This window comes from Rhodamnia argentea, chromosome 1, assembly GCF_020921035.1.
Source record: "Rhodamnia argentea isolate NSW1041297 chromosome 1, ASM2092103v1, whole genome shotgun sequence".
Classification (NCBI taxonomy): domain Eukaryota; kingdom Viridiplantae; phylum Streptophyta; class Magnoliopsida; order Myrtales; family Myrtaceae; genus Rhodamnia; species Rhodamnia argentea.
In genome coordinates this window covers 1,750,877-1,775,549 of record NC_063150.1, presented here as the reverse complement: position 1 = coordinate 1,775,549, position 24,673 = coordinate 1,750,877, and the positions used below count along the sequence as shown (strand labels likewise).

At 39.6% G+C, this 24,673-nt stretch overlaps 2 protein-coding genes across 4 annotated transcripts in view; both read right to left on the bottom strand.

Annotated features, from left to right (window-relative positions):
- Positions 1-24,673, bottom strand: part of LOC115743269 (small subunit processome component 20 homolog) — a 36,265-nt gene that overhangs the window by 11,570 nt on the left and 22 nt on the right. Inside the window, exons 2-20 of the mRNA XM_030677996.2 lie at positions 12,755-12,893; positions 12,263-12,385; positions 10,938-11,095; positions 10,042-10,086; positions 6,727-6,805; positions 6,572-6,645; positions 6,207-6,313; positions 4,906-5,088; positions 4,219-4,422; positions 3,920-4,136; positions 3,757-3,831; positions 3,317-3,654; positions 2,969-3,161; positions 2,583-2,829; positions 2,165-2,504; positions 1,749-1,929; positions 1,501-1,641; positions 1,122-1,383; positions 496-954 (exon numbers count right to left, since the gene is read on the bottom strand). Coding sequence (XP_030533856.1) covers positions 496-954; positions 1,122-1,383; positions 1,501-1,641; positions 1,749-1,929; positions 2,165-2,504; positions 2,583-2,829; positions 2,969-3,161; positions 3,317-3,654; positions 3,757-3,831; positions 3,920-4,136; positions 4,219-4,422; positions 4,906-5,088; positions 6,207-6,313; positions 6,572-6,645; positions 6,727-6,805; positions 10,042-10,086; positions 10,938-11,095; positions 12,263-12,385; positions 12,755-12,823 — 3,495 coding nt within the window. The 5' untranslated portion in view covers positions 12,824-12,893. The remainder of the gene's footprint in view (positions 1-495; positions 955-1,121; positions 1,384-1,500; positions 1,642-1,748; positions 1,930-2,164; positions 2,505-2,582; positions 2,830-2,968; positions 3,162-3,316; positions 3,655-3,756; positions 3,832-3,919; positions 4,137-4,218; positions 4,423-4,905; positions 5,089-6,206; positions 6,314-6,571; positions 6,646-6,726; positions 6,806-10,041; positions 10,087-10,937; positions 11,096-12,262; positions 12,386-12,754; positions 12,894-24,673) is intronic.
- Positions 16,596-24,666, bottom strand: LOC115743254 (myb-like protein X). Of its 3 annotated transcripts, none has more exons than XR_004015663.2 (5): positions 24,333-24,666; positions 23,093-23,991; positions 17,844-18,903; positions 17,024-17,579; positions 16,596-16,946 (listed from the first exon to the last, which is right to left on the bottom strand). XR_004015663.2 is itself a non-coding variant. In XM_030677973.2 (4 exons), exons 2-4 carry the CDS (start codon positions 23,168-23,170, stop codon positions 17,095-17,097), a joined length of 1,623 nt encoding a protein of 540 aa, XP_030533833.1. In that variant the 5' UTR covers positions 23,171-23,991; positions 24,333-24,666; the 3' UTR covers positions 16,596-17,094. The 3 variants fall into 3 exon arrangements, 1 of the variants encoding a protein (XP_030533833.1); XR_004015664.2 differs by having other exon boundaries at positions 24,448-24,666; XM_030677973.2 differs by having other exon boundaries at positions 16,596-17,579.

The following is a 24,673-nucleotide window of genomic DNA, read 5'->3' as shown; positions in this document are numbered from 1 at the left end:
CTCCATGTCAGCACCAAAGAATCATGTGAGCTGCACGTGCATTGATGGCATAGAAGCTTGATCATGGCAGATTGGTTTTCGGGTAATTTGACAGATTCTTAGTAAGTTTAGTCACTATCTAAAATAAAGTTAGGAATAGGGGGGACTTCGAGATTTTACGTCGATTTTGGGGGCATTTCGGAATTAATGCTGAGAACTCTCGCGAATTACATAAGTGAGGAAGCTTTATTATATCTTCTTACTTCGAATGCAAGCTAGTCATTTGCCTCTCAGGGATTCGACAAGATAAAATTACTAGAGACAACAACATGAGAAAGATGCAAAATTTATGTTTCCCCCACCAACACGAGCACCTACTGCAGAGAGCTGATTTAAGAATTGATTTTTTTTCCTTTATACTCCATTGATCACCATATAAAATAAAATATTATCAATAAACATATGATAAATCTGCAACACTAAATGCAGCATTTTCAACTATGATAGAGAAATTACCAAAAGATTATCCCCTGCTCCAGTGTCCTCATTCCAAGCCTGGTTTAGATTAGTGGACCCATTCAACGAAGATGGATTCTTGTTCTTTCCTTTGTCCAATTGACATGTACAGAAAGCCAAAATTTGCATCACAGAACCCATTAACAGTTGAAGGAATGGGTTAATATGATATTCATCAAAGGTCGCTAGAATATCCTCAATTACATGCAAGTAACCAGATCTCTTCTTCCAAGAGAAGGCTGCTATATTATCCGTAGTAAAATACTTCAGAAAGTTAAATGCCAGAAAGTCATCCATTGAAATGCTCGCAGAGCACACAAACCAATTCCGCGTGCCATCACTTCCTGTGGCAATCACTTGAAAAGGCTTTACCAGCAGAGCGAAGAAAAGTGGAAGCTCGTTGACATCTAGCTGAGCAATGAAACCAAGAACTGCCTTCCGATGATACACACTCTTGTGCTGACATGAAGCAAAAAGGTGTAGATTATCTAACAGCTGAATGAGTCAGAATAAGCAGGGGAAAAATTCAATTCACATGTATAAGAATTCTGCCATGCTGTACTTGAAAAATAATTATGGAAATTATTGAGATCAGGTAATTATGCACTGGTTGACGAGATAGATACCTTTCGTGAGGCCAATGTCTTTAAGTTTCTCACTTTGGGCACCAAAATCCGGATCACTAAAGGAACAATATAAGCTCGGTGACCATATTCAATCAGATTAGAATCCATGGATAAACTCCATGTAGTTAATTCTTCCCGTAAGCTTTTTGAATCAATCAAGTTCCTGAGATTCTTCTCATAAGGCAGTAAGAACTCATCCTTCCATGTCAGGAGGCACTCCAGAACCTTCATCTGTATTTCGGGATCATTGTCTTCCAGAAGCCTATCAAAACAATAGGAAATTGAATTAGTAATCAAGCTTGTTAATCTTTGCACAGGATTACTCAAAAACATCGCCAGAAATAAATGAAGCAGGCAACAATCTGACAACCTCAAGTACCTGTTTTGCAGAACTTCTTTGAGAAACTGAGTCCGATAGAAGGCTTTAGGATTGCGCATCAATTTTAGAAGGTTTAGCCATTCTTTGAGGATGCCCTTCCATTGTTTTCCTTTACAAGCATGTGAATCAAATGAACCAACACTGCAATCTCACAAGAACATGGCATTCAGTTGCAACAGAGTGAAAGAATCATTCACAGGTTTAGGTGCAAGAACTGCTTTAAGAAAGCTTAGCAGCCAAGTGACTACCTTGAATGCTCGTGATCACTGTAGCCCAAAAAGTTCAAGAAAAGAGGAACAAGTTGCCGAGATCGAGCTTCAGTAATAGTTGGGACTTTTTGCAGAGATTGGATCAACTGAGAAAATACTGACTCAATAGGCGTCCCATCCACCATTGGACTCGTAAACAAATGAAAGCGCTCTACCAAGCCTGAAACTTCAAAACCATGCATGCTTGAAGGACAGTTTCTTACATAAGCGAATAAGTCAGCAATTCGTTTTCTATCAAAAGCTTATATATACTATGACTTTTACTCTATCACCACAGATCATTTGAAAATTGAAGGGATGCAAAAAATCATCTGAAATAGAGAACTACCCTAAAGTACTGGAGACAACACAAAGGGTATTACTACCAGATATCGTAAAGCTGGAGCATCACGTACCATTTGACTTGTCAGGCAATTCAGCAGCTACTTCCTTAAGATGATCACATGAAGCTTTGAAAACCAATTGGCAGTCTCTAAGATACCTTATAAATATGTCCCATACAGTTCCAACATGTTTGCTCATTAAAAAAGCAAGGCACTCCAAAGCTGGAGCCCACAGATAACTAAATCTGTTATAAAAGATGCCTATTATCCCATACAAAAGCAACGGTATATAGCTTTCACAGATCCTTCCAGAAGACAAATCCATCTGTATTTTAGAGATCAATAGGATCACTTTCCTGCTAGTAGAAACCGAAAGAGGAATCGTCTCAATGGAAAGGAGGAGCTCAAGCACCTGAAATTGACGAACATGAGAACACAACTGTGATGTAAAGAATAAGTTGACTCACTACATGTAAAATAAATTACATACATCCCCACCCAGACCAATGCCATGGGAAGTCTTGCAAATTTCATTACTTATTTTCTGCCCTAAAGTTCGATCTGAAGCATAAATATCACAACTGAGAGGCTGATAATGGCACAGTATTCGTAAAGTTGAGACGCGAATCCTCTTGTCAAAGTGACCCAAATTTTCTGTAAAAACATCAACTGCATCCACAAACTTGTTTGCCTCAAACTCCTGATGATATGTGCCACAAGCGTCTCGCAATTTAGACCTATTATAGGAAGATAGTGACGTAGATTAACACATGCACAAATTTGATCAATTGAAAAAATAGCATTGAAGAAATGCAAAAGAGGAAGGAAAAACATATGACCAAAGAGTATTCTAAGCAGCATCTCCGTTCAACTTACCCATGCACACTATCGAGATAATCAGCAACAGCTACCAACACTGGAGGAGATGACTTGTGTCTTTTCGCAAGTTGCACGACCTTAATGGCATCTTCGAACCCAGATTTGGAATTGCAACAGAGTCTGTGGTGGGAACTTATAGCAGCACCGATCAGGCTTTGCCAAGTGTGCCTAGCAAAACCTAGGATTGTATCTGAACATAAAATAAGGATGATTAATACAAGCTTATCCAATGAAAGTGAAGTATATTCGTGTACTATTGCAGGTAAATAAGTAGCTCGCAATCCGTCGTATAGCAATTAAGAGCAAAAAATTGAAATATATGCTGAGACAAAAAAAAAATCATACCATCTTGGGCCATTAAAAGCTGATCCATTCCATCAATCAGGTCCATTAACAAGGCCACATTGTGCGGACTGTCAAAGGCATAAGGATAGCAGCATATGACTCCCCACAGCAAAGCCAGTTCAGTCTCATCAAGTTGAACAGATAAGCGATCTCCAGTTCTATAACCCTTAATCGAAGAAACCCAGTTGGCAACAGTTTGCTGCACAAATTGCCGAATCCTTGAATGTCCTCCAAATAATACCCCATGGATGTCAACCTCTGGTTGCATTTTCTCAGATAAGCACAGACAAAGACAGATCACTTGTTCCAGGGAATTTTCAATCAAATTATCCAGTGTCCTGTAGTCCCACCAGCAAAGTTGAAATTGGGGCATGGTAGAAGTGACGGGCAGTAATCTATGCAATCACACAAGGAATAAGAAGGTGCAAAGGATACGTTACCTCAAAATGATGGCACGGAACACACACACTATGGAAGAATCCTTCAGTAGCATTTCTCCAATAAATTCCAACAAACTGAAAGCCAAGACCCATAGTGTGAAGATATTGAAGGGAAAGTTGAAAAAAGTCACAGGAGAACACAGTATTTCGTTAAACCAATTACCTCAAGTTTTGCAACTCAAATAGAGGAGCCCATTGCATACAGCAGTTTTGGAGAGCAGATGAGTTGCTAGCACAATGTAGCCCATCGACAATACTTAGCATTAACTTCAGAACCTTATCAAGAACCTCGACAAGACCATCCTCATCCACTGTGGAACCGTGAAAGGCGAAAAGCTTCTGCAAGAGCATTGTCACGAGTTCAAGGAGCGGCTCATAATCTGCACAATGTTGAGCAAAATCAAGAAACGTATCTTGGTAACTTAAATTAGAAGGGTAGCATAATATGACTGGTTAAACTACCTAAAACTTTGCGTCCTTCGTCAGTCTGTACGTTCGAGATAAATAAAGTCAAGAGTCTACCAAGGTAGGAAGAGTTTTTGTTATTTATAGCATCAATAGTCTCCTGATACAAGCAATTCCACAACAAAGCCAACTCCTTGGACTCCAGCTCTTCACATAACCTTCGGAAGGAAGCATCAATGACCTCAACAATAGTGTCAGAACCTGCTTTTGGGTGGTGTGAGGTTTGGAGGGGATAGAGTCAAAACCAAAAACCTTTCAGTTCAATGGAAAATCCAGTCACATATTTGCGGCCCAAGAAGAGCACAATCTTCTTTTATTGGAAACGCAAGAAAGCTCCACAAATAATAAATGAAGATGGAGATCTTAGTAAAAAAAATAACAAAACAGCCAAAATAAATAGACACTACAAACTACTGCCAATAATGCCACTGGAAAGGTTGCAAGTGTAGTTATCAGATAAACAATGATATAATCAACTTCCTGTGAAGTCTAGTGTCAGGTTGTCAGCATAGTAAGAATGTCTATGCTTGCTTGAGACATACAGTCATAAGAAAGCCAACAAAATTGCATAACATTAATGAGTGAACAGAAATGTTTTGGTATTCAATCCCCCCCCAAAAAAAAGAAGTTTTGGTATACCAACTCGAAGTCAACTGTTCAGGGGGAAAAGAAAAGGGAACTTGCCTTTGGTGAATTTATCGCCAATCCTAAAAATTGAATTATCCAGCAGTATCTGCAGTACTCGCTCTGCCTTTGAATGGAACTTCATTGATGTTCCTCTCATAGTATAATACAATAGGGCACTAACTCCAGCTTTTCTCTCAACTGATTGTTTCTTCACAACTTCAAACATGAGCTTTCTTGCACCTGCTCCAATAACATGTCTAGTAAGAATAAAACCTCCATGTGGACCTATTATTGGAGTTATCAAATAATTTAAACATGGAAAGGTCCACGTATTTCCTCCACATTTTTGCCCAAAAAAAGGAAGTCAAAACACGTATTGATTGTGTCTTTATAAATTAATATTCGGAATGAAGAAAGTTAGATTGAAACTATCCCTGCTATAAAAGAACTAGTGTAAAACTACGGCATATATCCTATAATGTGATGGAGATCTAGCCAAAATCAGCATCCTAAGTAGCCTTTCTAGAGTGATGGAAGATCTCTGCAAAGGCAGCCACAGCATAATCGAGACAGATTCATTTTAAAATCCACAAAAAAGTGGCGAAAGCCATTCAAAGTATATAAAACCATAACAAGAGGACTCTGTTCTTGTCCAAGGAACTTCCGCATATATGTGTGTGTGTGTGTGTGTGTGTGTGTGTCGTGCACGCACAGAGAGAGATTCAATTCGATTATTATAGATAGTCCAGGGGACATAGTATTGCAACTAACCGTTTTCCTCTGCACATCTAATGCCAAATTCCGTCTTTTTCACATTATAACCACTAGCCAAAAAAAGGACATACACATGTTCCTTTAATATGGTCTGACAGGAAGGAAATACTTAGAATATTCTGGTACTTTTCACAATGTTTCCTATTTAACACGTTAGCCAATAAAATATCAAGTCATTTCTCAAGCAAACAGGAGTCGATTAGGCTCCTCAAATATAACTGACCAAATGACAGCTTTGTCTTCGCATCAAATCAATACTTCAGAATTGAATGATTTTTCCCTTTTAGCATTAGTTTGATGACGAAAAAATCCTGTTGCGTTGACTATTTTGCCGTAGATGTTATGTGAAGAGTCTTTTTTCTTCTGATCACTTTTCAGAATATTAAGAGGGAAGAGAGTGTCGGGATGCTTATCTTGTTAGGCTATTGTGCCCAAGCAACTATGCAGCTCATTATTGCATGTATGCAGTCATTTAGCATAATCTATGCTAAAAACTAGTTGAGGTTTACAGCCAATCAACACAGGATTTTCATGTCAGATGTCAATGAAGCAATAACTGTTTGGATGAAAAGGGATCCTCATACCTCTTATAAGCTCTTCAACAGGTGCATTCCTTAGCAAGAAAGACATTGCTTCTGCCATAAATTCTTGAACATATTCTTTAACATAATATCTTAATTTGATGGTAATCCTTCAAGAATAAGAGGATTAAGATAAGTATCTTAATCAGAAAGGATGATTCACACACACAGACTCAAACATTTCATGTCTACACACGCGTCATTCCCCAAACAAGGTGTCAGATAAATATAGACCAAACTACCCCCCCAGAGACCATATATAAATCTCTCCCCATTGACAAACCAAAAGAAAAAGGAACCACGCTCTCATATCCAGAAGGTTGACAACACAGGTCTATCACAAGATCAATCCATGAAGCATTACTTACTTGAGCAAATGTACAATGTCCCGTCTTAGATACTTTTGCAAATACATCATCATAGATGACCATGAGCAGAAGATCTGCAGAAGGAAAGCTCATTAATATGGCCAATCAACGAAAAGCACTGTCTCAAAAACATCAAAAAATATAATGGATGAAACCTGTTCAATAATCTCAGGTTCCTTATCAGCGCCATTTTCGAAAAGAGAAACTAAAGAATCAACAATCCTTGGTAAAAACCTGGCAAAAGTATACAAATTGATTATACATAGAATCAAGTTACCAATGCATGATTCTAGAGATATCATAAGATTTCAGTAGACAAATTGTCCTTTATTAGCCACTGATAAATGGCACAGTTGATAAAAAGGTAGAACGGAGACCATAATTGCTCTCGTACGGGAAATCGCAATGGCATTTTGGAACATACTCTAGTTCTGAAGTGTAATACAATAAAGTAGGCTTTTTTCAAACGAGATATGATTAATTGGATATTTTAAGGGCAATATCCATATTCATATCCATAACGTAGAGACTCCAATTATAGTAAAAGCAAGTCAATTCTTGATAAAATATATTCCTAGATCGAACTTCGTCTGAAAGTAAAGTGATCAATTATGGTTAGGGAATGTCCGAAACGTTTATTTTGGTGTTCCAAATTGCCCAAAAAAGGACAGAGAATTCCGAATCACAGCACTTGAGGAATAGTGTACCATGATGGAATAGTGTACAATGTATCCAAGTAAAGATAATGTAAATTGCAGTCTGCAGAGCTATGAACAGGTATAGGAAAAGAACAAATTCAGATGTCATCTTCCAAAAGGCAAAAGAAAACCCAACTTCCTTTTCCATTTTATATTTAATAAAGGTCAACGGATGGGAAATAAATAAGTCATTATTCCTGATACAACTTTTGCATGGAACAGTCAGTCATATCATTCAATTCAGTCCAATTCTAAGATCAAAAGGCTCAAATCTCTCAAGAATGGATAGCAGATTTAAACTGCGCGAAGTGGGCTCATTCACAACCAAATACGACGACTTAATGAGAATGAATGGAATCAAGAGTTATCAATGCTCACTCAGAACATACAAATGACAGAGGAAAATAATAGTAAAATTAATCATACTGTGACCTATCTATCTATCTGTCTTAAAGAAGATTTGCATGCGAGGCTCTTCAATGGAAATAGCTGACAGCCTATAATATTGCCATCAAGAATATATTCTTGTTCCCACCCAGTGTGATTGAAACTTAAAAAAAAAAAATCTATGCAGTTTACAGCAAAATTTGACTGCTCAATACTTGTTAAAAGACATTTCGTATTAGTAATGTGAATTATTTCAAATGTTTTGGAATCATTGCTTACGGTAGAGATGGCGAATATAAGTTATAAAAGAATTTAAATAATTCATCTCTTTAAAGGGTTTCAAGATCATAGTTTTACTGGAGAAACTACCGTCCTAGAACTATGCTTTCTGTTAATGCCTACTTAAGACACAGGTGTGATTAAAACTCCGAAAAAACCTCACCCCTCAAACTTGAAGTGAACTTCAAGAACCTCTTATGGAGAGTAACTCTAAAAGACCCTCACCTTCAAACCTGAAGAAAAATTGTTTCCTGATGTTCATACCTAAAACTGGAAAGAGGTTTTTTGTACCTTGTTCATAATTTGCTTTCTTAATCCATTAGTTTAATAAAGGTTCTTTAGCTTTCTCAATATATCTTTGGTTTCTGAAACCAATTCTATTATCCACACGAATTTTCCCCAAGGTTTTATGATGATTAGCTTTCCATGAGCATACATGAGACCTAGATACTATTTACTTATGCTGTAATGGGAGGGAAGAGGATATTTAATCACCTAATATTGCAAGTGAAGCAAGAGAACAGGAATGTGAGACAGAAGACAGTCTCTGATGACCCTTATGTATCTATATGGTAAAAGCATGAGCTCTCAGTTACTTTTCACATTGCTTTACGAGATGAACAGCTTCCACAACATATGGGCAGAAAAGAATGTGTCCGCCTGTTAAAAAAATCTACACAACGGAAAACCTCTACTCCCCTTCCCCTACATATTGTCACTGAAAATACCATCTATTAGTATCAAGTTATAGTTCTCCTCCATATGTTAGAAAACCCAACCAACCAGAGTGAATTAAACAATTAAAATTTTTCTTTGTAAAATTTCTGAAAAGATCAGAAATCATTTCACATTCTCCTCCGAACTTCTGTGCCCCAGTAGCTAAATCCTAGATGAGCCAATCTGCTTTGCTTTGCTTTGCATTTCTTCGTATTGCAAATGGTTTACATGGTTCAGGAAACATCCCAGTAAGAAACTAAAGCACTGGTGGCATGCAACAAGTAAGCAGGTGCATCACACTGCGCCTCTTGCTGTTAGGATAATAACTTGCACTATTTGACAAAACCGAAAACTAAGTATTGGAAAATAAGCGTTGAATTTTAAGTCCTACAGACAATAGTTGAGAAACATGTAACATCTTTTTGCTGGCATAATATTTTTGTTGGCATCTGAAATATACTAGTAGTGCATAGTTATGAAGTACCTATTGTTATTAAATTATGAACGTACAGTGCTTAGGTTCTAAAAGTAAACATAATTATGTAGGCTACATCTATCTATCTTGGCCGCAGCCACCATCATAATCACCACCTTCAACTCCACCCCATCTTTCCAAAACAGTGCTCCATCTTATAAATTTCACTAGCACCTTCCTACCAACAACTATCGACCACCACTACCACCATTCATGCCACCACTATAGTTATCACCTGCCATCAGAATATTGTTATCGCATGATAGCTACCACTGCCACAGCCGCCTCTAGTCCACAATTCTACGAACCAATCCACTCAACTACATTATATACGTTTTATTCACTACTTCCATCATGAATTCGAAAAAATTAAGCATATCCCCATTAACTTAAGCGATTAAACGTCAATTAAGTTGCACATATCTACAAGTACCGAAAGACTTTAACTTTAAGCCCTCCATTTCATGAAGGAAACCAACCAGTGTCTCAAGAGCCAAATGCATCTTCCTAGTATTAAGAACATTGGCAAGTGATAACTGTAAAGAAAAATTTAGGTACAACAGACTTTCCATTGACTACAATCGAGAATATTCTTGTCCCTCCGGACAAATAGAAGTCAATTGCATCAATTTCTTTTATGGCAGTCATCTAACTCTTGCACTCCTCAAAAGAAAAATATAGAAAAAGAGAAACTCATTGCTCACGTGATACAAAGTTACTAGATAGTCTATCTTGTGGTGATCACAATTGGCAACCCTGGACGGCTTCAATATATCAAATTTGCTCTACGAGGTTATGTTGAGATTAATTTGTTCTTCAAGAGATGAAATCAGACGCCAAGTTACACGATTGGAAAGAAAAAAGGACTTAAAACCAAAAGAACAAAAAAAATTAATGATAAAGCATGAACTCACGGGATAAAATCCTCCAGCAAATCTCTAGATAAAGCCGAAATCAACCTGTATTCACATAAGGGTTAAACAAAATATTTGTCAATTTCAAATGATGGAAAATGAACCATATTTCAAACAAACTAATAATTTTTGGAATGCAGGTAAATGCCAGTGTCCCTATAAAATAAAACCAAAGAGAGCATTCATTTAGTGTATGGCTAGTATAAGTTGTACATTCAGCAAGACAAATTATTTTGTTAAAATTGTTCATTCTTTGCCCAACCAGTAAAAAAAGGCAAGAGGCACGGGCACAATTCCTCTAAGATGCTCTAGAATGATGTTCACCTCAAAGGATAAAAATTTATATTTAAAAACAGCAATTCACTGGGGTACTGTAATTAGGAAAGCATATCTATTCTCCTATTCCTTCCTTCCTTTTCCCATGGCTAGGCAAGTATAGGTTAAGAATCCAACCCCACATCTTTTGGGTATCTGTACTGGGGACCAAGCCCATATTTCTCTTTTATCAACTTTTCGCGTGTTCAATGAAGGATGTTAGTGAATGTGCCCAGTACACATGCGAATAACTCTCATTTCTTCCAAAAGACCATTTATTCACAGCAACTAAAACTCTGCAGAGTGATATGAGCCAACATCTCGCTGACTTATCCAAAAAACATTTCCATAGCAAGTGAAGAACAGGGCAACTCAAGGATTATCAACATCAGTGAGGGACATGAATCATCTGCTCTCTCCAGCTTATAGGTCTGCATAGCATCCCAAAAACAGAAGCAGGGAAATAAACTTGGCAAAACACAGTAAAATCATGACTCATTAAGTAGAATTATGAGTGGACCAACATAAAGCTTAATATAACAAAAATAGAAAGAAATTCATGACAGTAAACTTTACCATACCGGAGAATTGGCTCAAGCGATAACCTCGCCTTCATTTGTAATCTAGACAAAAGCTTTGAGATTATCACTTCCTTGTGCAATAAAACCAAGGGCAATGTCTGTACTAAAGGCATAATCTCCTCGTAATAAGAGATAAAATCCTCCGCAGTGTTTAATTCCTGAAATGTAATATAAGGAACCACGTCCAGATCAGAAGGGAGAAAAGAATCACAAGCAATGATCAACCCAACAAATTTAAGCACCCTACATCGAGTTGATTCAGTAGAAATCACCGCATAATCTATCAGAAGTTTACCATTAAGGACAGCAATTTCTTCCTCTGATGGAAGGAGTGAATGAAAGAAATAGCAATTAAACCTAGAGATAAAATGCCAGGAGAGCCCCCTTCCACAAAAAATCTCAAGCCCAAACCTAGAAGATCGAGTGGTTACACAAATGCATAGCCACTGTCAACTGGAACTAAAACCAAACCAGCCCGTGAGTCATCAAAATAATGAAAGTACTTCCAAAGCAAAAGGTTTACATGAGTGATGCCATTTTGGAGAAAATCAATGTGACCAACAAAACTAATGGAAGTTCACCTCACAAAAATGGCAACAAAGCTCCAACCTCCACATCCTCTATCATACCATGAACATTTTCAAGATAAAACCTTTAACTCCAGACCTAGATTAAGAGACAGATAATACATTACGTTTTAAACAAACCCTTATAATCACTTCCCCCATTTGAATGGCTGACCTACGTTCCGCCCCTAGCACTAACACTTGAAGACATCAAAGCGTTGATAACAGTGTGCATTTGCGAACACAGGAGAGAGAGAGGGACATTGTAGAAAAATCCTTATAAGAGAAGATAATAAGCATTGGCCTGCGAGCAATTCGACATCATCTATTTCCTTGCAAAAGGAGAAGACTATCACGACCCCTCTAACAATAGCCATTCTTTGGTGGTTAGAACAACTGATTTTGGTGCAATGCTTAATGCAGAACGAGCCATCTCAACCTATCTTATTAATTCATACACGTAGCAGAAACGACCAGATATTCCACATGCAAGAATCGAGTATGAGCAGGAACTCCACCCAAAGCAAAGTGAGCAATCATTTCATGCTTCCGCTCATGAACCTCAGAGGACATAAGAACATCTCCTGAGGCCAAAGGAAAATATCAGGTCCCTCAAGACCCTAAAAAAAAAAATTGCTATTTTGCAACTGCTCCATACTTCTAAACATTGATTCCTGATAATTTCAGTAATGAATTCACACAATCGGAAGACACCCAAAAGATTATAGGAAAGAAGGAAAGAATGTGACAGTTGCATACCCTCCATTCTATGAGGCAATCCCTGAAAAAAGATGATCCCTCAGTTGGCTCGGACTTAACTTTGTCGAGGCTTTTGTAGACATCGATCTCAATTTCCTCCAACCTCTGGGAGAACGTTTTGAACTATCCACAAGAAAACGTAGCGGATTAATCAACATCCACGTACTAATACGCAAGCAGACAAACGAAAAGATAAACTCGAGACATAATTCTGAAAGTGCCGTGACCACGATAAGGCAATTCACCTGGCACAACCAATTCTACTCTAGAGGGCAACTTATGGGACACCACAGTAATACAGCATGCTAATTGCCTACGCGAGTGCATATGGAGGAGAAGATTCGCGCGCTCATCGGCTCACGCTATCCATCCTCACGACTTCCCGAAATCAAGACCAGTAACAACTAACAACGGAGAAATCTCGCAAACTCCCAGAGCTAGAAGAAGCACGAGCTTCGGCCGCTGAGAAATCGAGGATGTCCGAGGACTTACGACGAAGCGCCTACGACCGGGCGACTTGTTGAGAGACTTGACGGCCTGAGCATCGGACGAAGTCGCCATTGCTGAACCGTCCTCGGGGGTGTTCTTCTCCGGAGAGGCGGCGCGCCGGCGAATCCTCTACAATCGCGGGAGACAAGGCGGTGTGGAGGGAGAGCTTCCAGAGGTTTTAACTCAGAGACACAGAGACAGGGTTTATGGAAACCCACTTCTCTTTGCTACTTCCTTGCCTTCCGCGTTATCGTCGGGCGGGCCGGGCCAACCCTAAGCCCGAGAGGTAAACGGGCGGGTTTGGATAAAGGTTGGGCGACGTATTGGGTCCCGGCCCGAGTATGTGGGCCAAACAAGGGTCGGGCTTTGGCAGAACGTATTGCGGCCCAACTTATTGCTGGGCCCATTATTCTCGGCCGATTTGGGCTTCATTGGTGCAAACTCTTACCCAATTCTATCCGATTTCGATTCGGGCTTTTTGGGCATGACGTCGCCCAACAAGTTCAGAAGTTTTCAGTAAATGAAACCAAACTCTATTTACCAGCGTCTGCTTTTGAGAAAATTACATGATAAAGAAACAATTTTTCCTTTTTCAGGTTAGGAAATTCATTTTTCAAATATTATGCATGCATATTTTCATTGACCATAAATGATTTTTCGCTAACCAATCGTATTCGGAAAAACTAAACGCGTTAAAGTCCAAAAAACTAATTTACAGGAAATTCTTCCAATCAAACAAGCGCACCCTGCGATTTACACGGCAAGACCATGTTGCGCCCAAACTCGCTTCTCTATAAGTGAAGAAGGTGGCAAAGATTTTCGCCACAAATTATTGGCATGACATGGACCAAAGCGGAGTTACATGTTTCGCCGCACGATAGAAGCCGTGCTCGAGTTAACTTGCGCCAATTATCGTGCGCTCGGGTATGCAAAAAGCTTTGAATCGGAGAAGATACTGCCCATTAAAGCAGTGGATCAAATAAGGCTTGAACGGGTCGAAATAGCTTCTATCTAAATTGTTCCGTTTTTACGTAGCACTATTCAAACTAATCATTCGGATCGTCTTTTGGATCGGCCGATATTTACCCATCTAAACAATTTGATAGCTCGCTACACATGTCCGAAATCTGATTGGACAACGACAGTAAGTGTATATGACGTGTGTCATTTTATAATTGGCTCAAATCTCCAAGTGCACTATAGCAACTATATGTTCATAATTGTTACCATTATATACAAGAAAAGTCTCAAATGTGATGGCAAAATCAAGCTAAATGTGAAACAACAGCTTCGCCGCCGCCAAGTACTTTTTCCCAAAGCCAATTCAGTCTTAAACTTTTTTGCATTTGTAAAATGGTCGGCTGCCCGTGAGCAATTTCTGACTAATTTTGGTCAAGAGGACTACAATGAAAAAATGTCAAAAGGTTTAGGATTAAATTGGTCATTTAAAAAGTTTAAGACTGAATCGATCGTTGTAAAATAAATTTACGGTTTTTTACGCAACAAGATGGCGAAGCAACCTTTATCACGTAGCATGTGCCAAATGAAATGAGAAAATTGTCCAAAAAGTCCCAAACCCGTTGCACTTTTGCCAATTCGGTCATAAACCTTTTAATTTTGTCAATTGAGTCATAGACCTTTTGACGTTTTGTCAATTGGTTCTATCGGGTCAATTTTTCACCAGAAGTCACCGACGTGGACGCCGACTATCTTACATGACACGGTAGACGCCGATATGGATAATTTTTTATTAATATTTTAATTTTGTGAATTTTTTTTCCCTTTTTTCTTTTCTTTTTTTTAACATCTCTGGCCGGAGAGATAATCGGTCGACCATCGCCGCCCACCATCGAGGGCGTCGCGGCCGTCGCCCGGATTTGGGCCCGGAGGCTCTTGTCCATGGCCGGCAAGGGTCACTAGCCCTTCCAGGCCAAATATGTACAAAATACTAAAGAAAAGGAAAAAATCAAATTAAATAAAAAAATTTGAAAAACATTAAGATATTAACAAGAATTGCCCACATCGGCATTGGCCGGCGTCCATGTCAGCAATTTCCAATCAAAATTAGCTAGATGGATTTAATTGGCAAAGCGTGAAAATATTTAAGACCGAATTGGCCAATTTGAAAGGTTTAAGACTGAATTGATAAAAATACACTAAGTTTGGGATTTTTTGGATAATTATCCCAAAACAGGAGGATTCGGTACACAGTTCGAATTTCCATTAGTCTTACTTCTAGGGAGAAGATCTTTGTTGCGTCAAGGACAGTGACGATTGATCACTTCCAGAAGCATAAGATGACCATGACATGCAACGAGGCTAAGGAATGCATTTAAATAGCATAAGGACATGAGGTGATGGAGAAACCAATAGAATCTACACCTCTTTATAATTCTGGCTCGACGAATTTGAGAAGCAAACTAAAGAAAAGAAGAGAGACAATGGCCGTCGCCCGCAGGATTTCAGTTAATGTACTCGCGATCTTCGCAATTGTCGAGAGTGTCGAGAGCGACTAGTGAAGAAGATCTGCAATAGAGACCAATTCAAGCTCGCTAGTGGTTACACTGGTTTTGAATCAGAGGCCAACCAAGCCGGCCTTCATCTCTGGTCGGCAAATGTTTAGGACAAAAAATTGGCACACTTGTAATAGATTTAAGATTTTTTTGGTAATTCTCTCCAATCCAAAGAGATTTATTTATGTCTTCCTTAGATTATATGTTTGATTTGCGAAAAAGATTGACATTACCACCGAAGCGATTGCCATAATAGAACGAGGCTTGCTCCTAATACAGTTTGGAGCCCCCTTGGTGACAAGTTCGAATTTGCCGATCGCTTTTCGATCTAAGGAAATCCCCATTCATTTGTGACGTTCGTTCTGCTTATGTACCCGCCATATGATGACTTTGGCTCCATACGCAATGGTGCAGCGGTGACAGGTTTGCTCAAAACGGGCAGCGACAATGGCTCAAACGAACATTCCCAACCGCAAGTGCCGAAACCTTAATTAGTGCGAAGGAAATGTGTACTCATGACTGGTTCCATTTTTCCAACTCTTGAGAGACTGGCTGAATGACCGAGCGTTGGCTTTAGAAACGTTAAAACTCTTGTATTAATACAATATTCATGGAGCCGAATTGATGTAGAACAGAAGTTAAACAAGGTCTGAGACTTCTTCTGTCTATTCAATCTCTCTTGGGTGGTTTCCTCTTTCCTAATTCGTTCACTGAAGATTAGGTGATTTTCACAGAGCACATAGCAGTGCCAAGTTTAATAGTGTTTTGAGGATCAGATCTAGGGAAGCTAATTCAATCTCAATGGGAGGCGCATGTGAAGTAACTACAACATTGTAGTGTCGAAAGTTCAAAAATCTGCTTTTAGCTCTCCGACAACGATTCGAAATCCGTCTACAAACTCTCAATAGAGCATCAAATGAGCTTTCGCTAGTAATATCAGTAGACTACTTGCAGCTTTGAAACACTAATAGAGCCGTTCGTGTAGCTGGGATTCAGAGTTCCCAATGGAAATTGCAGAAGGTGAAAGAACTTTCACAGCTTCAGCAAAGAGAACTTAGCACCAGATGAAAAACCAGTTCCTGCTAAACTGTGCGAGTCTGTATCAGAGCAAATCTGTGAATTTACATTGCCCGTTATGCCATCACACTCTGAGAGTAATAAGGATGATCTTGTGTACAAAAGAAAACATTGATGGAAAAAGACGCCTAGCACTGGAACAGAGATGCCACTCAGAAATCATTTCAAAGGGCCCATTATATACTGAAGCTCTTAAATGACCAACTACAGTAATGAGTCCGGAGTTTATCTGAAAGAATGAGAAGCCTACTAAATGAATGAATTGCGCTTCTTCCTTATCATTTCCCTTCTATCTTACATCTGTAAATAAACAGTTTCTATGTTACAAACCAAAATTGTGGTGGAGTTGCAAAGACCACAAGCTCTAGCTTCTCTAACATCTCAACTAAGAACATCTCCAACCTGTAAGCGAATCGAATGCCCAAAGGTAATGCCATCTCTCTTTTCTGAGCAAAATTAGCTCCTATAGAAGTCCCCACATTGAATGAATTAGTCGTTCCTTCAAGAAGTACGGAAAGTGCCCCCAAATGCCCGGTACCGCAAACAATCAATCTGCAGAATGTCATGGCTGCCGGGGCCTTGAATATACCTTGAAAGGCACAGATCTGCAGAATGTGGTTGGAGATAAATCCCACAGGAAAATCAGAAGATCCATCTCCACAGCCAGTTTCTAGAAAATTACCTCGCAAATTCTGGTCCTGAAGAGTGCCTCCACAATCAGGATTGTGAACCATAATTTACATCTCATGCCAATTAGAAAGGAACCACGTAAGGAAGAGCGACAATATCTGCAGACTCCAAGTAGATGGCTTTGTCCCAAATCCTGGGTGTCTCCTCTTCTACCTTAGAAGATCCTCCCTCTTCCTTCTTTGGTTTTTGTTGACGGCTTGCAAACAGCCAATCTTCATCACGCTCCAACTCCGACAATTCCTCCAATTTCGGAACAGCCATTAATTCATCTAAATACTTCGAATTGGGATGGGGTGATCTGGCAGCTGCTTCAGCTAATAGATCTTCTAGAGATTTTTCCGGTAAGGGATGAATTGTGGAGAAGGGATCTGGTTTGGTATCAAGAATACCGTTTACTTTGTTCTCCTTGCTCTCTGCTTTAAGAGCATCTGGGGAATCCCACCCATCCCATAAAAACTCGGGGGAAGGGTCCAAAACCGTTCCATTCTCCGTCAAATAATCAGAGGTGGATGTAGGTCTTGGCAACTTGTGCAACTTGGCTTCTTTTTCTGTACAAAGATACAAAAGCAACAGTCAGTCGGTGTTAGGTCAATATGTTGGTGCAAGTGTCCCACCTGACAATCAGTCGTACAAATACTGAATATTAAGTGACACAATCCCAGGAACAAATAGTACAAAGATATTCAATTTCAGAAAGCATTCAATCAGTCCGCAGAACCCACATGAATTCCAGGTGCGAGAAGCAACAACTTATTAGTGATTTGGTAGCACCTACATGATTCAAAGGAGGGTAGAAGTCCTTCAATTCTTACCATGTAAAAACCCATTTGCTTCTAAGTCCTTTCTTTTCTTCAGATTTACCCCAGTAAGAGTAACCTTGTTTGTGTTCTCCAGAGGTTGTGCAATAACATTAGGGGTAGGGATAGCATCAGCATTATCCTTTTTGCTTTCTCTAATTTTTTCGGGTTCATCCTTTCTGCCGTCGCTCTTTTTCACCTTGTCCTCCTTCTTTTTCTCTCTGTCCCTGTCTTTGTCCTTCCCTTGGCTTTTGATCTGGGGCATATCCACAATACTGCGCTTGTCCCACCCCCTATTGTCACCTTCCTTTTCCTTGATCTTCTCTTTCCCTTCCATCCTCCTGTCAACAATTTTCTCCACTGGCCTGGGTACCGTCTGAATAGATCCACCAGTGTTTAGAACCACCGAATTTCCACTGAATTTTCTCTCATCCTTGATTCCACGCTCACCCAACTTTCGGTCACCCCCTTTCCTTTGATGGATTTTCTCCTTACTGTCAGGCAAAGAACCAGTTTCTGCAATCGTTGCTTCTGCCATTCCCCCATCCTTTTTCCGGTCTACACCCGTAAACTTCTCAACCGACTGACTCCCTAATCCTGCACCATCTCTCACCCTCTTGCCTAGCTCCTGCACTAACTTGGAATCATTGGAATTCTCAATGAAATGGCTGTTCTGATTCTTCTGAGATATCTTCTCTGCACTATAAGATGCAAGCTGCGCTGCACCTCCTTTATCATACAAGGTATGGTTTTTCTTTTTATCCTTCTCAGCATCCTGAATTGTTTTCTCGCCTGAGGGCCCTCCGGAGTGCCAAGATAGTCTATCCTTATCGGAATTTTTCTCCTTGTCATTACCATCAGCCTGTCCTGATAGCCTCCTCTGATCTGCGGCACCATTTTTCTCTTTATCCCTTTCCCTATCCTCCTTATCCTTCTTTTTATCTTTGTGCCTTTCCTTTTTGTCTTTCTTGTCCCTATGCTTCCCTTCACTTCGATCTTTCTCCCTTTTCTCTTTATCCTCCCGCTTCTCTTTGTCTTTCTTCTCCTTCTTACGCTTCTTCTCTCGATGCTTCTCCTACATATTATGGTAAAACAGCAGGCTAGAGTGAACATCAACGTCCGCAGAACCAGTAAAAGGTGTTAACTAAGGGCCTCGTCCCAACTAAAATAGATAAGAAAATCCACTACCCCCATTAAAAGTATCCACATGAATGGTATTAAAGAACAGTATATAGCCACAAAATAAAAACTGTTGACACTAAATTCAATCAAGGATGACGCATCATGCAAGCAATGATAAGTTTTATCATCCTATACAGATGCTAAAACATCTGCTATTGGTCGCATCCAAAGTTGCAAGGAAGATCAGGCACATTTTGACAAACCAAATCAACCACAAAAAAACTTATGTTGTACTAGATTAAGAGTACAGGAAGACATAATTAGCCGAATCACAGTTAACATATATACAGTATACCAATCATGCACACATTCAACATAACAAAATCAACACCTTCAGAAAACAATGCCAAGATAAAGTTGCAGTGGATATCATCAATAACATCTCAATATCTTTCAGTGATATGCATGCCTTTTCAGCTGATAGAAGCATCTTAAAATGATAAATCCTCACAATCTAACAGATAAGGTGTACTGGCATAATATCAGACGGAGTCAAGAAGAAGCATTTCCTTTTTTCTCAACTAAATTAAGAACCATTCATTAAAAATTAGTCAGGTCATCACAATACTTTTTCTGGGCCGATGCACAAGATTGGCTTTTAGATGCAAATAAGGAAAGTCAGTCAAAATGGACACTGCCAATGAATTGTTCCTACAATTCAAATTCTAGAAAATTAAGTACAGACTTGCAACATTAAAATAAATGTCCACCGCAACAAAAGGCCAACCAGATTCTGCAAGACCGGCTAGAATTCCCAAATAAATGATATATAGAAACTTAAACCCAATAATATGCCGTGCTTATCATTAGCGCTAAAACCCTCTGCAAACCAAGCACACTATTAAAGAATTTTTCTTTCTCAATCAGGGCAATCCCGAATTCCTCTCTACTGAAATGAACAGCTTTCTAATTTTCAAACGGATCACAAGGGAAATAAATTTAATAAAACTCTTAGTACAGAAATCACATGGATCTATCAGAGTCAGTCTTACCATGCCAGGAAAAGTCTCTTACAAATCAAAGAGCAGGAGAATTTGAAAAACTCTGCTTGGCTACAGTATGACGAAACTTATGAATGCCCAAATTGCTGGTCTCTGTGGTGCCAAGAGTTCAGTACAGCCCGTTTATGGACTAATTTCCTTGCTAGATACCCAAAAATGATAGCCCTATTTTGGAAGTCCCGTCATGTCTAGAGTAAGTCCCACCCTTACATTCTAATACCAATTGTAGGTGTTTGTTTTGAAAATGAAATGTCATAGACCTATTATGGCAAGTACGAATTACACAGTATCAGATATCGCGAGGCAATGCCAAAAAAGCACTTTCATTAAACAGTCAGCAATTAACAGACTCGGTGATTGAGAAGGTTAGGTGCTATTGTTTTTGTTAAGCACAAAGCACATTTCGTAGATGGTAACAACTTAAGGGCATCAAAACAATCCTACAAAAACAGAAAGGAGTAAGCATCAAAAGTTTTAGGCCAAAATCCTAATGGAGTGTTCTTATCAAGAAAACCACAGCAAACTAGTCTTCTCCATGTCGTCATGTCAAAATTCAAAATTCGCCAATTGAGACAATCAAATTCAAGAATGACGGCTCACAAAAAAAGTAAATCACACCACATTCAAGAAAAACGATAGAAAAGTAGACAATCGGGTTGATGATTTGTTGAGACAACCACATTCTAAGCAAGTCAAGTGTACTCCTGCTATAAACAAAAGATCACATAATGATAATTGGCAAGAACAAGATGCAGGGCAATTAGAAAACGCATCTCTGTCCCTACAGCTAATGGACATTGACCTAAGAAATAAGTTCACACCATTTACTAACATAAGTATAAAGGTGAATAAACAGAGGTACTTCGTACCATAGCTAATTACAAAACTATAAATTTGGCCAAGCGAGGAAAATAAAAAATCTATAAGCATGGTATTTGAAACTAATAAATGCTATCAATCAGTCATGCCAATCAAAACCGAACAGGCTCAATCCAAATTAGGAGCCATACATGATCGACAAAAATTAGCCTCCTTTAAGATTGCCACAATTGAGCCTCATGCAGAAATGGATTTCTCAGTGCAGTTATGCAGATCATGACCTAGATCACTTGGTCTTACTAAACTCACGAAACTGCCTGTGCACATACCACCCAGGTAGAATCAGCTTCATTGATCTTCATGTTTTTATGATGAGAAATCAGCTCTGTGAATCTCGTGCTGCTATCTGACCCAAAAAAAAAAAAAACAAAAATCTCGTGCTGCTACGTTTTCTCTAAACAAATAGACAGTGATTCAAAAGACTTGACTATCATGCCCACCTCGTTTTGTCATCAACTCAAACATAAGTTTCAGCAGTAAAAGAATTGGTTATCCCTGTTTAACAACAAAGAACGGACAGAAATAATGCTCATAGAAATTTCACTACAATTAAACGAAGACCAAGCAAGACTATTAGCAAAACAACATATGATTCTACATATGAAATCCGATTAACTCTGTTGTACTATATAGTCATCGACAGGGAGAGATGTGAAATATAGCGTAGGAAAGATTGCTAACTCCTTATTCAGTCCTATTTTAAAACCTATATACCTTTAGTAAGTCTAGGGATCCATAATGGTCTTAATGCCCCTAAGAGGTAACTCAACCAATCTCTATACCACTTGCTTAAAAAGGAAGTCTGAAATCCAAATTTCCGAAATCCCTCCTAAGTCCTTCTACCTTCATATAAACAACTACCTTCCATCCCAGTGGAATCTACAAAAGCAAACAATATGGAAAAGGAAAAAATGAGGAATGATGAAGCAGTCCGAAATCAATTTCCCTTAGAATAACCATATTCAACTCCCGAAACTTTCAGCTTGCCTCAGTTTTTTTCTATTTGCACTACCACGCAATGACTAATTAGCCGTCCACTTGAATTGGATGAGAAGTTTATTATGCCAAAAGTAGAGACCTCATATAAGGAAGATTTCCCACATTCTTCTAAAGGAGGACATAACTGAACCTACCAACTCTTAACAACCTTAGGAGGTTCTACGTATTGAATGGTAATGTTCCGTTGGCAATGGGCAGAGTTCTCCATTATGAAACATAACCTACTAGCTGTACTCCAAGAGATTAATATAAAGTTGATATTGACATTTCAGCGAATTGAAACGCAGTGTCATGTCATGATAAACTAGAAAACAAAACTTCTAGCATATCGGACCTTGCCAATTACACAGTATGAAATGTATTCGACTTATTGACCAGATCCGAACACTATGTAGGTTAATCTTGATCCTCCTCTATCACCCCGTCACATTTTTAGTATATAGCACATAACCATCAGATCAACTAGAACTAATCTATCATATCCTTTCATATGAGTTTTGAAACTGATTTCTTGGAATTCACAGTCAGCGATGTCTCTGGGATGTATACTGCCTCAATCGCGATAATATAACGGCTGGGTAAGCGTAAATATAAAAGGTCTTTTCTGATCTCCACCAGTTACATTTCTTTACAAGCATCAACAGAAAATTCATCTCTGAGGTAATGCGAGCTTAGTAAATTAGGCATATACCACCGAACATCGTACTTAGCAAGAACTATACATCTTACTAAAGAAAAGGCGAAACTACAATCTCATAGCGAATAAAGAAGAGTCTCACGCCCTGGGAACAAAGGTGACAAGGTGACCAGACCAAGTGATAAATGACTTGAACCTACCCATCTACCTATATGAAGTGGAAACCAATGGAAGCCCTCTTGATCCAAACTCTAATACTCCCATCATCTCCTCTCCTCGACAAGCAAAACCACCTTACTTTTTCCTATAGACTAACATGGAGTTGAGAGTATGAGTTCTTGTTGGCATAGTATTTCTGAATTCCGCGCAACCATCATAATCGAAAGCCATTTGCTTCTTCAGTTAGAAGCAAAGGCAGCAAGAAAACTCAGATGCTCTAGCTAGTTTTTTCAAGTTAAAAATACTATTACAAGCGCAAAGCACGGCAAGAGGAATCCAGCTACATAACCAACATGCATGCTATGCCAAATATGAAACGTGACCAACAAAAAAGAGAACATATTAACCTTCTTTAGTAAGTCAACATCATCTGCTCTAGCCTTCCTTTCGTAGCCTGGCGGAGGAAAAGGAAAGCAGCGAGACATTGCGCAATACCCGAAGGCGCAAAATGCCAGCTATTCCAGAAACAAAAAACTCGGGATTTACTTTCTAGTAAAGCCACCCCAGGGAATGAGCTGGTGGTGATGCTCTTTCATGGACCATATCCTTGTAATGTGAAGTCAATTTTCCGCCATGAGCTTCACAGACACTCCAGCAGCCACAGGTATAAACAACCGGCAATATGAGGGCTCCTGTCACCCGAAAGTAACGAGTTTGAGCAGATTAGACCAGCAACCAATTCAAACTCAAAGGCTGATACCCCGGCTTGTCAGGTGAAAACACTGGCGCGAGAGCTCACTTATGGAATTACCTCCGGAATATTGTTCCAATAGAAGTCAAACGGCCTCTGGAGATCCAATGAGGCTCGTGGACAACCTGATCTCCTGAAAAAGGAATCGCCTCTCTCCCCTGGTCACCAAAACCAAGTAATCCACCGGTGGGGGATCAAAGCTCCCGAAAAGGGAAAACGCCAAAAACCCTAATTTTCCCCAAAAAGAACAAAAGTTGAATTCTTGAGCTGCTTCTTCCACCGCCTACGCCACTCTGTAGGTGCAATCCTCTTCCATTCCCATCAAAACCCAATGCCCGTCGACCACCGCTCTAAGCAATCTCAAGTTCTGAGAGACCCTCCCACAGTGCTGCCCAGCTCGAAATGCCAATCGCTGTGGATAAAGAAGAAGCTCGCACCCATTTCGTTGCAGGTGCGATTACCGTACTACGTCTCTCAAACCGCCCCGTGATCAAAACCCTAAGTCGCCCGAGGGACCTTCCGACTGATGGAGATTCCGATAAGGATCCGCAAACCCTAGCAACACGCAGCAAAAACATCTCACTGAGCACCCGAAGAACACTGAAAAAACTAAAACCTACCACAATCCAAATCACCCAAAAAAAAAAAAAAATGTTTTTTTTGCCGTTTGCCCAATTCGTTATCAAGAGAACAGCGGTAAAGCGGATTGTATTCATTCTCCAATCTTTTTATCATCCCCCTTTTTTATTCACCTCCTTTTGAGAATCGCACTGCGCACGAACGGCGATCAAAAAGCAAAAGGGAGGAAGCTCGATTCGGAGCAAATTCGCGCATAAATGAGCGAAATTTGATTGGGAGCGGAGGGAGAATGATGTGGGGGGGTTTCAGGTCACTACCTCGCCCACTACACAGTGATTGCGCAGTAGAGGGACAAGATCTCTCCGAACGACGAACCCGATTGAAAGAACAAGAGAAAAAGAAGAGGAAGAAGGGACGATAAAGAGTATATACAAGAGCTTTAGTCAGTGTGTGGGTTTCTCGGTTCTTTATTCTCTCTCCCCGTGCCGCGATGATGCTGCTTCGGCTGTCAAGAACTCTCCCTCGCAGACGTTTTCCCCTCTGTAAATTGGTTTCAGGGAGAGGGAGACAGAGAGGAGGGAGGAGAAGGTTTTATGCGGGTGTGCGGGCTGAGTTCGGAAGTTACACGCGAAGGAATGAATGCGAGTCGCGAGCGAGC